Genomic DNA, 18,074 nt, shown 5'->3' with positions numbered 1-18,074 from the left:
TGATAGCTCTATTGCAGATCCAGCAACCCATTTCAGCATGTCTGGAGAGTCACACCCATTCCGAGGTTACTTTCACTTACAATAAGCCCCGCATGTATGCATCACTGTTATCAAATGGATATTGGTATGACATACACGCTTCCAGGTTCGAAAATATTCGTTTCAAACCAGGTACGTATTTAGTTTATGTTTTTTTTAAATTATAAAATGTATTTGGACTGGTCTTACCATGTTCACTTGATCCTCCAATCCATGCGTTCCGTAGTTTTGACTTTCTCTAAGCTTTGCAGCTCATTTCGTGATGCACCTTTATCATAGTACTTCCTTCAACGAACACAAATTATCTTGCATTGCCATGGTCATCTGGGAGGTGGTTCGCGGCCACCAGCTACCACCCGTCCAGTCTTGGGCGTATCCAGCGAGGCATCTTTCATATTGCTCGCAATCTCCGGAACCGGCGAGAGACCAGCAGCCGAGCACCTTTGCAAGTGGAAAACCTGCTGATTCACGGCTGAATCACGACCAAAACTCACGACGGACACATTATCAACACGTTCCCGGGCGAATTCACCAACCGGACCGGGTTCAAAATCGCCCACGGTGACGAATCTCTCAATAGAACTACACTCCGAAAGTGTGCCATCCGAACTCGAAGAATCGGGCACCCGGGAGGCAATGAGAACCTTCACCGAACAATAGAATTGAAGCTGCGTCATAGATTCTGGAGGTTAGATTCAAGATCAACCGAGTCACTCAAGGCAATCACAGGCAAAACACGATACATCACTAAGTGATAACTTTCTGAACACTTGAAACTAAATTTTAGCACACAAATTAACAAATTTTTAATTCGCTGTCGAAAAATAAACAGCAAAAGAAAAACAGGTCAGCTTTCAAGCGCAGCCTACTGTGTCATTCAATACACATTAAACTATGTCTACGCAAAAATTAAAGTTTAAAGATCAAAAGTTAGAGCAATTTGAGTGTGCGCGGATTTTAAACGGTACACCCTTTAGGCCCATAGTTCAAGGAATTACGTACAAGCTGTTTCTGACGGGCCAGAAGGGCTAGTCTAAAGGTTCCTCTGACCTTTGGTCTAACCACGGAGGTCGTCTGTGATGGGCTACATGCGCCTCTTTTTGCTGGCTAGCTCGAGCTTGAGGCCTCTCGCTCTGAGGGTCGGCTTCGATCATGGGAATGGCTATTCAAGAGTCCAATCTTTCATTTATTAAGTGAGATGGGAAATGGCTGTAATGTCGGCCTTAATGCCCCTAATTTGGGTCCATACATAAAATCAGCAATCGAATAAATTTTCAATAGCGACCAAAAATATCCATTAGTACCGTCCCAATGACCCGTTCATCTAGATAAAATTGATAAATAGAAGATTTTTAACGATGGGCCTAAATCCATAGACCAAAATTAGAGCCATTTCCCCTACTATGCACAAATTCACTTCAACTTCTTTTATCTTTGACTATATGTTTTTAGTATTACTTCTACGTGAAGTCAACGATTTACATAGTTGAACATGCTAATTTCAAATAACAGACTGTAGTGGTAATTTTTATACGATAGATGGAGTAGATGAAAGCATAGAGTTGATAGTTCCGTTAGAGTACGGCAGTGTGAAGATTGTATATAGATATTAGAAAAGCGAGCTAGGACAACTTTTAAGGAAGGTACAAATCGGTTATTTCATCTCTCTTTACCAAACACCCCTGAGGGGACACCCCTCACCATCCCTCTCCAAAGGGGGAGTTTGGTAAAGAGAGATGAAAAAACCGATTTGTACCTTCCTTAAAAGTTGTCCTAGCTCGCTTTTCTAATATCTATATACAATCTTCACACTGCCGTACTCTAACGGAACTATCAACTCTATGCTTTCATCTACTCCATCTATCGTATAAAAATTACCACTACAGTCTGTTATTTGAAATTAGCATCTTCAACTATTCTTTTATCTTCTAACACTTACAGTGGGTTGCCCGGCCGGCTGCTGAGGGGACACATGGTCGCGGGCGAATGGTCGGGGGACCGTGATGATACTGGGCGCTCTCGTCTGGTTGGATTCACCCAGGGAACCAGCGTGATTGGCCGTGGTTCGGGATACGGTAAGGGATGCTGTCGGGCGTGGCTCGCACAGGGAACCAGAAGTAGAAGTTTGGGAATTTCGTAGCAGAGCTGCATATAACTTCATATAAGTGCAAGGGATATTGTAGAAGATCTAAAAATATTTCAGCAAACTTCTTTGATCACCTGGGATCCTCGCTTCAGTTTAAAGAACATCGTTAAATTTCAAGGAACTTTTCAGATGTTCAAGAATATTTCTAGATGATTGGCATCTTTCCAGAAGTAATCGTGGAATTAAGAGAGTCGGAAAGAATATGGAATAAATTCAGGGAACTTCGTGAAAGTTGAGGAAACTTAAGCGAGTTTTGTAGGTTTTGAGGGTACGTTGCATAGGTTACAGAATATTCTTTCAGGCATTCTTCCTAAGTAACAATTTTGGTTTTATGAGGGTTCTGGAGACCATGATTTTGACTTGTAGCAGGCTTTAAAACCTCGATAAAATATGCAATGTTACTTCGGTTTCTAAACAACAGGTAATATTCAAAAGATCTCCAGATAGACGAAGCTATAAGTAAAGTTTTTTTGATATTTTTTCAAGACCTCAAGTTGATCAAGGTCTTAGAAAATACAAATGAAGTCTCTTATATATTCTTTCAAGACTGCAGGCTGATCAGATAGAACTCAAAAGTAGTCCAGCTAATAGAAACTGACGAAAACTTGAATGATGAATCTGGATTTTATGGACATGTTTGTACCTAGGAAGACTGGTGATTTGGCTTTTTTGTCACGAGTTAACACTCCTGGATACTATGACGGTCCACCCAATAAATCGACGGCCTATGCCCAATACTAACTATCGTGACCAACTGCTTCTGGTCCACTTCACGAAGGGATCCACCACCCTTGCTGAGCTGAAGAGCAACATACGTGACCTGTTTCAGGTCATTATCTACTGGGAATCCAACAAACCACAACACCGTGATGTGATCCAATGCACAAGTTGCCTCTCCTTCGGCCATGGCACGAAGAACTGTCATATGAAACCACGCTTCGACAAGTGTGCTAGGGCCCACTCGACGGCGACCTGTACTCAAGCTGATGACACCGAGCCGAAGTGCGTGAATTGCGGCGGTACTCACCGTGCCACTACTCGGGACTGCCCCAAATGAACGGAATACATCAACAGGAAGAAGGTGGCTACTAGCAACCAGCCAGGCCGGCATCGAAACAAACGCACACGACCAGCCATCACGGATGAACAATACCCGGCAATCCAGCCTCGTCGCCTGGCCTGGTCCCAAATCTCCCAACGCTACCTCTCAACAATCTAAGAGCCGCCCCCTCAGCTCAGCATCGCCTCACTGCCATCAAGTTTCTGCCTCGGCGCCTGGACTATCGTATGTCCGTGTTGCCTCAGGCGGTTCAGTTGACGAATCTCCGTTTACATCGGAGGAACTAGTAACGCTGATTGCAGAGGTGATCGTCATCCTGCACACCTGTAAGACTCGATCTAAACAGCTTCATGCTGTCTTATCACTCGTCACCTAGTATGGATCGTGAAGCTAGAAAAATAGCAAATTGGAACGCTTGCTCGCAGATGAACAAGCATAGAGAGCTACTCGATTACCTCAACGCCAAGGAGCAGAGTAACGACCTACCACAATCACGATCGTCAAACAGCTGATGGTAGTAACGCTTTGTACATTCCTATCGATGTGCTCATCGAAGCTCTCTCCATGACCATCCATCAAGTTGACGAAAGAAGTAAAAAGCAACTGGTGAATGTCGTCTTCGGTTGTGATACATCACCGATCTGGTCATTCCCGACAATCACGACACTCATTTCTCGCGTCACTTTTCAAATAGACCAATGTAACAAATGTAAACAAATCGAGTTAAGCGATACAAACTATTGCTCTTCTATCATTGTATGTGATACAAAAACATCCATCCAAATTTACTTTCATTTATTTAAGATAATCATTGATCAAAAAATGTCCAATGTACAGTTTTAAATGATGGGTATATGATTGTTACTTCGGTCATTCGGACTGCCTAACATGATTGGTGCTCTTTTTTCAAAGGCGGGGCCAATCTAAAGTAAGATACTATACTCTTAAATCTGTGAAAGGGAATCTAGTATCATGTAGACAAAACGTCCAATGTAACACTCATTGATTATATCATTGAGAAAAATCGTCCAATATAACATGTCCGATGTACAACTCGAGTTGTCAAAACGTCCAATGTGGTTTTTTCTATGTTGTAGCATGAACTTCAAAGTAAAATTGTGATTTTACCGTTTCATCTGAATTTGCACACTGACTACATTAAAAATAGTATTGCAAAATATATTGTTTTAAACAGTTAAAATAATAATCTGTCGAACTTTAACTTCAATTTTCTCAAAATGGTGGATATGTTACATTGTCTATTTGAAAAATGACGCGAGATTTGTACTCGTTTTGAAGCAATTGCTGCTTTGCTTGCTTATGTGAGTGTGTTGGTGAGTGAGTCCAACAGCTTCTGTTCAATGTTGCTTGCTTTGTTTGTAACTCACACAGTCGCACCTGTCGAGACAAACTTGAAATGTGTAGGCATTGTTTTCATTTTCTTCTGTCGTTTAGCTTTTTCTCATGATCGTACTGCAGAAGTCTTCACAGTTTTCGTTGTGCTTTTCATCATCAACAGCGAGTATGACATTTTGCTTGTAAGCAGCGACTATTACTGGTGATTGTTGTTTGCCATGGCTCTGCCTTTCACTGCGTGACAAAACGTTCTGTCAGCGATAGTCGGTTGATGCGTACATGAGTGTCACGTGAGAGTCATGATATTTTGCATCACTGCCAAGGAGATCGACATTGCTATCATCACAGAGACGCGCTTGAAGCCCGAACTGATCGTATTTATTCCCGATTTCCGGCTCGTCAGACGTGACCACACCTGCTCCGGGGGTGGAGGACTGGCCATCGCTTCAAGACGGAACATCAGTTGTCGGCTGCTACCAAACTTCCAGCTGAAAGCAATCGAAGCCATTGGAGTGTAGGTGAGCACATCACATGGCCCAATTACCATCATCGTGGCCTACTGCCCCAAGCAAAGTAGCCCTCCGGAAATACATCATAAAACTCACCCGGAGGTGCGGGAACTTCATCATCGCTGGCGACCTGAACGCAAAACACCAAGCTTGGGGCAACGGTCGGAGCAATAGAAACGGCATCATCCTAAATGAAGACCTGCAAGAGGGCCACTATACCATCTTGGCTCCCTTGGTACACTCCCACCCGATTGAATCGGTCTGGGGTCCATGCGACCATCGACATCTTCGTCAGCAACCGGTGGTGGCCGTTTGGGTTTTATGAGGGTACTGTAAACCATGATTCAGACTTGTAGAGTGCTTGCAAACATCAATAAAACTTGCAATGTTACTTGGGCTGGGATGTGCAATACGTGCTTGTGAACAATTTCCCACCGGAGGTATCCCACTGCGATCAAGCGTTTGGTTAAACGTGTTATCCATAACAAATGTTCAACAGAGATGGGATGGGCATTGAAGTGTGCACGGGGAATATATTTTATAACGGAGGATTAAAGACAAGTGTTTCATATGCGGAAATATCCCGAACGGAAAGTCTATAGTCAGATAAATAAGGGTGAGGAAATTGCCATGTCAAGGAGAGGAAATGGAGTAAATTGAGGAAATAAGTTACTTCTACTGTATTTTAAATCAATATCAAGAAAAATGCACGAGAAGTTCACTTAACATCTCAACGCAGTCTATGTCAATCATGTGGTAGTGTCTTGTACATAAGCCCACCATTTTTTTTTATTTCTTTGATTTGTTTTCCGTCGATATTGTTTTCCGTACTGAGTACCAATGCTACCGACGCCAGGGAGGCAGCTCCCACACCTAGACCCTACCTATCAACCCATGGTGTTTGGGTCTTACTTCTTCTCAATAGGACAAGTATGACCCAAACAGAGCTCTTTCCGAACTTGTGATCAAAATTTTACCACCTTCTTCAAGCACTGGAATAAGCTTTTGAGGTTTTTTAAAATTTTTGTAAGCTTCAAAAAGGGTTTAGAACTCGGGTGTAATGTCGGCACATTTTCAAACGTTTTGTTCCTCAGGGCAAAGAATCGTTTTTTAATTTGTTTTTGCAAATCCCTCCAGATAACTATCATGACGCGTGTTCTTTGATATTGCCGCCTACGGACATTTTTCAGACGGATCAAGAGCTGCAGATCGTTGTTTATTATAATGGAATCGAATTCAACCTCGCATTTTGGACTGAGGCAGCTCTTGCTTCAACTATAGAAGTAGTCAGAGATTCAAGAGCATAATTAACATCAAGGAATGTTTGGATCAAAGCTATATTCCATAAATGATCGATATTGCTTCCAATCAGCTCTATGGTAATTGAAAGTAGAGCTGTTGGGATTAGAAACTATTTCTTGGGATATTTCAAAAGCTACGGGAAGGTGATCAGAACCGAAATCAGCATTGGCCAATTGGCTACAAATTTGACGGATTTCTTGCTGAAAAAAGCATATTGGGCTGATAGGATATTGAATAGTGTAATAACCTGCAGAAATTGCTCCACAGTTGATTCGGTTTAAATCCTCATCACAAGCTCTGGAAAGTCACCTCAAAGTTTCGTCCTTTTCCACAGCCGTAGTAGCACATGAGCGAGCGGGATTGTGTGTTAGTGTGTAATAATTAAATTAAACTTTCAACTGGAATAATGTTTTTACACACACACACACACACACGTACATACCGGTGGTGAACGCAGCGTGGCACAAACAAGCGTGGGTACCGTCGTGTCTTCTTCACCTGCGATGGGACGCAAAACATGCTGCAGAATTGGATTTTAATTAACGCTCGATTAAGCAAAGCCACTTGACACATTGCTCGATTATTACCGGAGTTTGTCAACGGGAGAGGGGACACGAACGGAGCAGAGCAGCAGTGTCATCAGGTGGTAGGTTTTTTTTTTGTTTCGTTCGGTTTGGTTTGACAATTTGTTGCTTTGATTACCGACCGGAACCGCAAATTGCAGTTTGATTAATTGAAATGGGATTGCTTGTTGTCATTTAAACAACTAGACCTCAACATATGTGTAATTAATTCACGCTGGAACTTTAATATTCAAAACAGGCAACGAGATGCTGTTTTCCAATGCAGTTGTGGTTTGTTGATGTGGCCACAGATTGACGATGTTTATCGTTGAAGGATAAACTTTGGATAAGGGTTGGGGCCTTGGGGGGCGTTGTGATGAAAGTTTTATAATTCCTTTTAGCAAAGTTTTGCATTGCTGAGAGCGAGAGCAAAATCTTGCTAAAGTGTACTCTTATAGCTTTTACAAGATGTCGGTATAGTTGGCTTGGGTTTTTCTGTGAATCGGATGTCTTTATGTAAAGGCTATAAAGCTGTTAAACGTATAAAGAGGTATAATCAAGTATTCAAAGCAATAAAATACGTAACATTATTCAAGAGTGAATACCTCCATACAATTCCGACCTATTCGCATATATAGGACTTATAGAATACGAAAAAGAGGCAGCAATATAATCAACACTCTGATCAAATGCTTAGAGAGGAGTCTCGTCTCAAAATATAGTTCTATAATCTACTTAAACATAATTATGAATTTCAACCATTTTTGTTTAAGGAGCAAGTTTCTTAATATTTTGCTCATGATTTTTTTTTAGAAGTCCCTATATATCCCTAATTTGCATCAACTGCCTCGATTTGTTGACAAAAATCATCACCTTTAACTTTTCTCTTAATGATGATGATGATGATGATGAGATGGAACTTCCACTCAATATAGTAAGACACCTATCCATAGCTGCGGGCATGCTTGGCATACACAGTTTTGGTCACAAACATAGTTCTTTTTGAAGTTGTAGATTGAACTGAGTTTAAGCTTGTTGTACATACGTAAGAAAGGTAGATTTTAATTCTAGTAATATGCTGTATTTGTTTTTGCGTTGTAAAAATGAATTGAGAAATGCTTGCTGCACATCTCGGACTTTAAGGGTAAACATTCATTGGTGTTGATCCAAATGTTAAGCTTTACCTACTCTTTGCATATCTTCAGTAAACTAATGATCCTAATCTATCAATTACTTTAAAGAAAAACAAATTTCAACAAATGAATGAAAAGTTATTAACAAATGAGCAGTTGGTGTGTACAACTGTGCATGCCAAGCATGGCTGCGGGCTGTCTTCGCTGTTTGATTTGATTAAGCAAACAAACCTCTAATTGTTCTCAACCTGCCATTGTTTGAAGGGGGTAGATAGATCCGCATCCACGGGATAGTTGAAAATCTTTAATAAAGCTTTAATGTGAAAAATTATTAGCTAGAGAATGGTCTTAGAAGAGGGTAGGTAAATAGTTCCGCTAGAGTACGGCAGTATGAAAATTGAATAGAAATTGAAAATGGGCGAATGGCAATTAATGCGACAGTACTAGCCAAACGTGCACTCCTTTACCTATCTTGAAAAATATACGAGGAGATCTGAAGTATTACATTTTATGTTCATTACATGTTTTTATTTATTTTTGTTTATTTACTTATTTATTTATTTATTTAGTTATTAATTTATTATTTTTATTATTTTTTCATTTATTTTGTTGATTTATGAAATAATTTATTAAGTAATTAATTTATTAATTTATTATTTTATTCATTTATTTTATTTTTTTTTTATTTTTGTGTTTTTATTTATCAATTTCTTTTAATTCATCATTTACTCATTTATTTATGAATTTATTAATTTGTTGATTTATACGCTAAATTATTTATTTATTTACTCATTGATATATTTGTTGGTTTAATTTATTGATTGATTAATTTATTTGTTTATTGATTTACTTATATATTTGTTTAGCTTTTTAGCTTTTTAATCGTTTATTTATTAATTAATTAATTTATTTATTTATTTATTTATTTATTTGTTTATTTATTTATTTATTTATTTATTTATTTATTTATTTATTTATTTATTTATTTATTTATTTATTTATTTATTTATTTATTTATTTATTTATTTACTCATTCATTTATTTATTTATTTATTCATTTATTTATTCATTTATTTATTTATTTATTTATTCATTTATTTAGTTATTTATTTATATATTTAATAATTTTATTGTTTCTATATCTTTTTATTAATAAATTAATTAATTTATTTATTTCTTTACTATTTTATTGTTTTTTATTATTTTATTTTTTTTTTCATTAATTGACATATTTTTAAATATATTTCTTAAAATTTATTTTAATTAATTTGTTTATCCATTTATTTATTTTTTTCATGTTTTCATTTATTTTTTTTATTTTTTTGTTATGTATCCATTTATTGATTTATTAATCCATTGATTTATTTATTTGTTTGAGGATTTATTTATTTGTTAATTTATTTATTTACTATCTTACTTACCTACTTACTTACTTACTTACTTACTTACTTACCTACTAACTTACTTACTTACTTACTTACTTACTTACTTACTTACTTACATACTTACTAACTTACTTACTTACTTACTTACTTTCTTACTTACTTACTTACTTACTTACTTACTTACTTACTTACTTACTTACTTACTTACTTACTTACTTACTTACTTATTTACTTACTTACTTACTTACTTTCTTACTTAATTACTTATTTACTTACTTACTTACTTACTTATTTACCTACTTACTTACCTACTTATTTACTTACTTACTTTTTAATTAATTAATTAATTAATTTATGTATATCTTTACTTTTTTATTGTTTTTTTTTTATAATATTATGTTTTTAGTTATTGACATATTTTTAGATATATTTCTTAAAATTGATTTTAATTTATTTGTTTATCCATTTATTAATTTTAATCATGTTTTCATTTTTATTTATTTTTTTTGTGATTTATTCATTTATTGATTTATTTATCCATTGATTTGTTTATTTCTTTGAGGATTAATTAATTAATTTATTTATTTATTAATTATTTCATTTATTTATTTATTTATTTATTTATTTATTTATTTATTTATTTACTGTCTTACTTACTTACTTACTTACTTACTTCCTTACTTACTAACTAACTTACTTACTTACTTACTTACTTACATACTAACTTACTTACCTACTTACTTACTTACTTACTTACTTACTTACTTACTTACTTACTTACTTACTTACTTACTTACTTACTTACTTACTGACTTACTTACTTACTTACCTACTTACTTACTTACTTACTTACTTACTTACTTACTTACTTACTTACTTACTTACTTACTTACTTACTTACTTACTTACTTACTTACTTACTTACTTACTTACTTACTGACTTACTGACTGACTTACTGACTTACTTACTTTCTTGCTTACTTACTTACTTACTTACTTACTTACTTGCTTACTTACTTACTTACGTACTTACTTACTTACTTGCTTATTTAGTTAATTACTTACTTACTTTCTAACTTATTTACTTACTTACTTACTTACTTACTTACTTTTTTTCTTATTTACTTACTTACTTACCTACTTACTTACTAACTAACTTACTTATTTATTAATAAAATAATTTATTTATTTATTTCTTTCCTTTTTTTATTGTTTTTCATTATTTTATTAATTAATTTATTGACATATTTTTAAATATATTTCTTAAAATTGATTTTAATTTATTTGTTCATCCATTTATTTATTTTTTTCATGTTTTCATTTTTTTTAATTTATTTGTTGGATGATTCATTTATTTATTTATTAATTATTTAACAAATTAATTCATTGATTTTTAAATACTTACTTACTTCCTTACTTACTTACTTTCTTACTTACCTACTAACTTACTTACTTACTTACTTACTTACTTACTTACTTACTAACTTACTTACTTACTTACTTACTTACTTACTCACTTACTTACTTACTTAGTTACTTACTTACTTACTTACTTACTTACTAACTTACTTACTTACTTACTTACTTACTTACTTACTTACTTACTTACTTACTTACTTACTATCTTACTTACTTACTTACTTACTTACTTACTTACTTACTTACTTACTTACTTACTTACTTACTTTCGTACTTACTTACATACTTGCTTATTTACTTATTACTTACTTACTTTCTTACTTATTAACTTACTTTATTACTTACTTACTTACTTTCTTACTTATTTACTTACTTACTTACCTACTTACTTACTAACTAACTTACTTATTTATTTATTAATTAATTTATTTATTTATTTCTTTACTTTTTATTGCTTTTCATTATTTTATTTTTTAATTTATTGACATATTTTTAAATATTTTTCTTAAAATTGATTTTAATTTATTTGTTTATCAATTTATTTATTTTTTTCATGTTGTCATTTTTTTTTAAATTTATTTGTTTGATGATTCATTTATTTATTTATTTATTTATTAATTATTTAACAAATTAAATCACTGATTTTTATTTGTTTTTATTTATTGATAAATTAATTAACTTATTTATTTATTAATTTATTTATTTATTCATTTATTTTTTTATTAATTTATTTATTTCTTTATTTATTTACTATCTTACTTACTTACTTACTAACTTACTTACTTACTTACTTACTTACTTACTTACTTACTTACTTACTTACTTACTTACTTACTTATTTACTTACTTACTTACTTGCTTACTTACTTACTTACTTACTTGCTTACTTACCTACTTACCTTCTTTCTTACTCACTTTTTTATTTATTCATTTAGTTACTTACTTACTTACTTACATACTTACTTACTTACTTATTTACTGTCTTACTTACATACTTACTTACTTACTTACTTGCTTACTTACTTACTTACTTACTTACTTGCTTACTTACCTACTTACCTTCTTTCTTACTCACTTTTTTATTTATTCATTTAGTTACTTACTTACTTACTTACATACTTACTTACTTACTTACTTACTGTCTTACATACATACTTACTTACTTACTTACTTGCTTACTTACTTTCTTACTCACTTTTTTATTTATTTATTTATTGATTTTTTATTTATTTATTTAGTTGTTTATTTATTTATTTATTTATTATTTATTTATTTATTTATTTATTTATTTATTTATCTAGTTATTTACTTATTTTTTTTTTGTATTCATTTATTTATTTTTTTAATTTTTATTTATTGATTTATTTATTCATTCATTGTATTTTTTAAAAAATAATTTATTTAGGAATTTATTCATTTATTTTTTATTTATTCATTTATTTTTAATTTGATCATTTGTTTATTATGTAATTAATTTATTTATCTTTATTTTAATCATATTTCTTTTGTTATTTATTTATTTATTAATTTATGTATTAATTTATTTATTCATTTTTTCTTTACTTATTTATTTATTCACTTACTTTATAATTTATTTATTTATTTGTGTTTTATTTAAAACATGATATTATTTGAGTAATGCACTTAAACACTAATTCATTTATTTATTTGTCGTCAAACAATGTAGACGAGAGAAAGTCTTTTGAAATCATGATGATGATGATGATAATAATAATGATGATGATAATTATATGGAACTACCACTCATTGTAGTCAGACACCTTTCAGTAGCTGTGGACTGTCTGTTCGACTTGATCAAGCTTAATAACCTCTAATTGTACTCAATCTACCTTTTTATGAAGGGCCATAAACGGATTGGGTAGATCCGTGGGCAACATCACCCACGTGCATCTACGGGATGATTGAGAATCTCCTTCCAACAGCAGAATCATACAACCGGTCAAAAAGCAAGCCATCCTACAAGCGGATGCCCTAATGAGTGGGGATAAGAGCCCACCCTCTATTCACGAAATGTTAAAGACAGGGAGTTGCCATTCCCACTCGTCCCATTCATTTCGCTTCAATTCCCAGCAGTTATGCTTATCATCAGAAAACGAGGCGTTTACGTGATGGGAAAAAGTGGTTTCCCTAACACACTCGCCGAATATTGATACCAAGCACGTAATCCTACGTCAAATCTACGGTCGTGTCTTGGATGCAACCTCTTACTTTTTCTTAGTGTGTAGTATTTAGAAGCACTGTAAAAAGTGTAATGAGTTTCGACTCAGTAAAGCTTCCGCATTTGAGCTTTGATAAAACAAAATGAACTCTTACTGGAACTAACTAACTGAACTGTTCAGGAAGACCACTTCACCTACGGTAATCCTAATAAACCCCGGGCGTAATCCTGATAACATTGTTTGATAATCCAGAGCACATGAAGTACGATTTCGGAAAACTTAAACCGAACTTTAAATTGTTCAGAAGACCTCGCTGCAATTTTAAAGGATTTTGTAGTGGATGTTTTAACGTGGGCATGGGATCATGAAAGGAATTAGATTGGATTGAATCCAATTGGAAACTGTGTGGTTCACCATTGTGAGAAGAACCAAATATAAAGTGCGATAAAGCCAGATGTATCTCTTTGTAGCAATGTTCCGGTATGCAATATTAAAGTCAATTCATCTCAACAAACAGATGGGGATATATGTTTCCTTTCGGCATAGCTTCTCAGCTCCGCTTAAATGATTCCAATGTTCCTTTTATCATAATCGTCCTTCCAGCTTCCATCCCACTTGCAGCTGCAGGCAAGCACAAAACCAACGAAGACTGGCAGACGCTGAAGGCAAACGTTAAACAAACGATGCGAATTGCAGTGACAGACCGTCTCTCAACCATTCAAACAATCAAACAACCAACCAACCACCACGCTCTCCCGCTGTTGGCAGTGTCCAGCAGCCTGAGGAAGGAATACGCGGATGTCTCTTCGGAGAGAGTACCTTCATAGTAGCTTATGATACTACTGAAGAAGTTGTTTACACAGTCCTCTTAAGAAATATGTACAGGGAAAAAAGCCGGGGGGATAGAAGCGTGGATCACCACCAGAAGAGGAGCCTGTTGCATTCATCTCATATCTACCTACATAGGGGAAATAATGGCTTCGGCAGTCTTAGAGTGTTCATTTTATGCAAAATAATGCTCTGCAATATGAAGCACCTTCGAAAAAAAAATCAACGCCCACCTGACGATAATAGGTGCCGAAATGCGGAAGCCGTAATTTCCTCTACACATATCTCTCCTCGACTCGTTCGGCCACAACAAAAGATTGGCTGCAATAATATACTGACTGTCTCGTTGTTGGCTTCCCGGACTGCGTGGAGTGTGTCACAGACATGGAACGGGACATGTATGACGGGAGACTGTGTTGACAGTCCAGAAATGGAATGAAAACAACCGTGTGGATATATTTATCATCGTGGAATTTTACACCCTTTTGTGAGAATCCCCGGGGGGTTCTTTAGACTAGTTCAATTTTTGTTTTTACTTTTATAAACTATTCGAAATCAGTAGTGACAACAACTATTTATTTCTCTATAAATCGTTTCGGTCTTGGTTGGATTCGAAATTTATGGTACGACTGCAGAGCCAAGGCCCAAGAACATTATAAATTTAATAACTAAGATTGCAAAACATATTTTCCCATAACAATTGATAAACATTCATCGTTTTATTCATGTACTTTCTTTTTTTTAATGTTATTTAGGTGAAACTTCTATGATTTTCCCCCATTGAACCAATCTAATGACTCCGTTCGTGATTCATGATTATGATGACTGGCTTCTCTGGGGTTACTCTCCAGTGAAAAGAGTGGGAAATGGTTGATGAAACCCGAGTAAATATACACGCGTTGCACATGCACATTCCCATACACAGCAGCCAGTCAGCCACCCATTGAGCTTTAACAATGTATGTTTAAACAACCCTTCCCCATGGCATGGACTTTTCACTGCTGAGCTGCACAGTCAACCAACTAACGAACAAATGTTTTCCAACCATTTTTGTTCTAATTTTCGCCTTCACTTTCTCTCTTCTTCTTCTTTTTTTTCTCATGGGGGCTTAGGAAATTCACATCGTCCGGCGGGTGCACCGTGATTGCCATCTACATCATCTACACCATGCTGCCCATCCGGCTGCGGGAGGCGATCGTCGGCGGGACGCTGCTATCCCTGTCGCACATACTGCTGACGTTCTACATGAACGAATCCGACGACGACCGAGAGGTGGTAAGTGAGGATGCACGGGGTTGTAGTTTTTGTATTCCTGTTTTTAGCGGAAGCAGTGCAATTTAATACCGCACGGGTCAGTGGAGTCCATTCCGAAAATGGATTTCGGTTGTAAAACGAAGTGTGTTTTTAACTAATGAATTGCACAATTTGCTGGAAGTACACCTGCTGCTTTTTTGGAGATGGAGAGAGAGAGAAACAATTTAATTGGAGATATGCTAATAGTTCGTTACAATAATGATTTGCATTTTACATCGAAAGGTTATAGCCTTGACGACCGATGATATCCATTCCAAATCTATTCTTATCTTATCAAATCTCAACACAGTTACTTACTTTTCCTGGTGCGACGTCCCTCAGGATTGCACCTGCGTCACAATGTTACGCCAACTAGCTCGGTTCGTGGCTGTATGTCTCCAATTTCTTGACCGTCCCACACTGCCAAGATCTCTAACCACCTTGCTCGCTGTGCATTGCGGGATTGTTGTCCGGCATTCTTACAACGTGTCCCACCCATCGTACCCGTCCAGCTTTCGCGACTTTTTGGATACTGGGTTCGCCATAGAGTTGCGCCCAGTTTTGAAAACTGTCACTGTAGAAGTCACGAACTGACTGATCATAGTCGCCCTTTTTTATTTTATCACTCTCGAATCGGACACTCACTCAAGCAACGTACCTAGTTGCTTTTGACAGTTGACAATGAAAGCTGGTCACTTACCGCTCCACTCAATCAGTCGTGTTATTTACACTCTTCTTCAAAGTGAGTGTCATCTCAGCAGCAATTTTTCTATTGTTGACATTCGTTTACATATCATTGATGATAATCGTGACATTCATTATCCGGATAGAAAAAAAAAATGGTGGGGTTGTGTACAAGACACGACCGCTGGGTTGACGCTGGGTAACGAAGAAGTCTGCACATTGTAGACGAAATACGCGTATCTGTCAAGGATAAGCAAATAAAGTAGTGGAATTAAACGTGAAGTTCTAGTTTCTTTGTTATAAGTTTTGTGAGAGCTGATATTTGTACTCTTGAAATTTTTCTACGGTAATGAGATTGATCCTCAGCGATTCAACTTCAAATGCACACACAAAAACGGAGTGCACAATTTTGCATAAATGTTATGCAACATTTCATAGCTGATCGAGATGATATCAATTAGCCATGAATCCCTCCAATAAGTTTTCGGTACATCTTTTATCTACCGATTGAACAAATAAAAAAAAAATGGCTGTGTTCCATTTGTCAAATTAGATTTGACACTTTGAAAATAAATTAACATGTTCGAAAATCCCTCTGTTGTAGATCGGCCGATTTTCGAGAAAGCGTCTGTAAAATTGATTCCTTGTCTGTCAGAACCTAGCACTGAAAATAAACTTTTTTTTTTGACTTTAAATGATCTTTATTTCTTGTGTTTGTGTGGTTTACATGTATGAATTTTCAAGTGACACAGATGCGTCTTTTCAACTTTAGTACATTTGAGATTTTAATTATTATTTACAGTTCCTAGTCCTATCAGGCCTGTTTTTAAAGTATGACCACCTTGGTGGGATTGGTTTGATTTGAATTGGAAAAAGGAGACTACTTATAACTACTATTTACAACTACAACTAATCTACAACTACTATATACACCTAATATAGTACACGGATAGAAATCTCCTTATACCTTTTGGCAAAATTCTATTACTGATTATTCATAAAATGTATAAGTCAACTAATAAGCAGACACCTTGCCAAAAGTTAATGAAGATCATGTGTCAAATGAAATGTATAAGCGGTCACACATACCTTTTATGCATTCTTATAGGATCTATGTGGTTTGTCTTATGGAATGTATAAGGCTGATGTTTGGCAAAAATGTATAAGTGAAACACATGAATAAAATAATTGATTTTCGTTTCGTGTACATACAAATTGCTTATCAAAGCATGTTCAGATAAATTACATTTTTGTGCAAATTTAATTTTACTTTCGTTAATTCTGGAATCTATTTTGGCAATGCCTGCCTCTTCGTGTAAATTTGTTATTCTAGTGTCGAAAGGACGATCAAGAACCATCCTTAGCACTCTGTTCTGAGCAACCTGGATTTTGTTCCTGTGAGTTTGAGCACATGATTCTCACACCGAAGCTGCGTAGAGGATCGCAGGTGCTATGATTTGTTTGTAGACAGCCAGTTTGTTCACCCTTGAGAGGCGGGATCTACGGCATATCAGCGGATACAGACACCTAACCAAGGCGGAACACTTTATTACGGTTTTCTCCACATGCGAGCGGAATAGGAGCTTTTCGTCAAACAACATCCCGAGATAGGTTACTTCGGCGGACCACTCAACCCTTGTGCCATCCATGATTACAGTACAAGAGGGAGTTGGTTTTAGTTTAGGAGATTGCCGGTGGAGGAACATTATTGTTTGGGTTTTGGAAGCATTGATTTTGATTTTCCACGTGGTGGCATAATCAGCAAAGGCGTCAAGGCATCGTTGGAGCTTGTTTGTTATTTCGCGAGGCATCCTTCCTTTGACGGCTTTTGCGGTATCATCTGCGAACAGGAAGAACACGCAACCGTCTCCGAGGGGAGGAATGTCTGAAGTGTAGAGATGCTGTAAAGCAAGGGGCCCAACAGACTTCCTTGCGGAACTCCTGCTGGGACGGAGAACGTGTTTGAAAGGCAGCCATTCAACGATACCTTAAACGACCTTTGCTGAAGGTAGTTACGGGTGATTTTAACAAGATGCAAAGGAAAGTTGAAGTTACAAAGCTTGTATACAAGCCCATTGTGCCAGACATTGTCAAACGCTTTCTCAACGTCTAACAATGCCATGGCTGTGGACTTGGATACAGCCTTGTTACTTCGGATGTTATTCATCACCCGTACT

The 18,074-nt window shown here is 35.7% G+C and overlaps 1 protein-coding gene across 1 annotated transcript in view; it reads left to right on the top strand.

The window, feature by feature from the left end:
• The window catches only part of LOC135710125 (adenylate cyclase type 6), a 472,542-nt gene that overhangs the window by 427,208 nt on the left and 27,260 nt on the right, over window positions 1-18,074 (top strand). The window contains exon 9 of the mRNA XM_065232613.1: window positions 15,033-15,195. Within this exon, the coding sequence (XP_065088685.1) occupies window positions 15,033-15,195 (163 nt within the window). The remainder of the gene's footprint in view (window positions 1-15,032; window positions 15,196-18,074) is intronic.

The sequence above is a fragment of the Ochlerotatus camptorhynchus genome, unplaced genomic scaffold (genome assembly GCF_037179485.1).
Source record: "Ochlerotatus camptorhynchus isolate MF236.1 unplaced genomic scaffold, CSIRO-AGI_Acam_v1.1 ptg000370l, whole genome shotgun sequence".
NCBI lineage: Eukaryota > Metazoa > Arthropoda > Insecta > Diptera > Culicidae > Ochlerotatus > Ochlerotatus camptorhynchus.
Note: the sequence above shows the minus strand (reverse complement) of the source record. Positions and strands in the feature narration are given on the sequence as shown.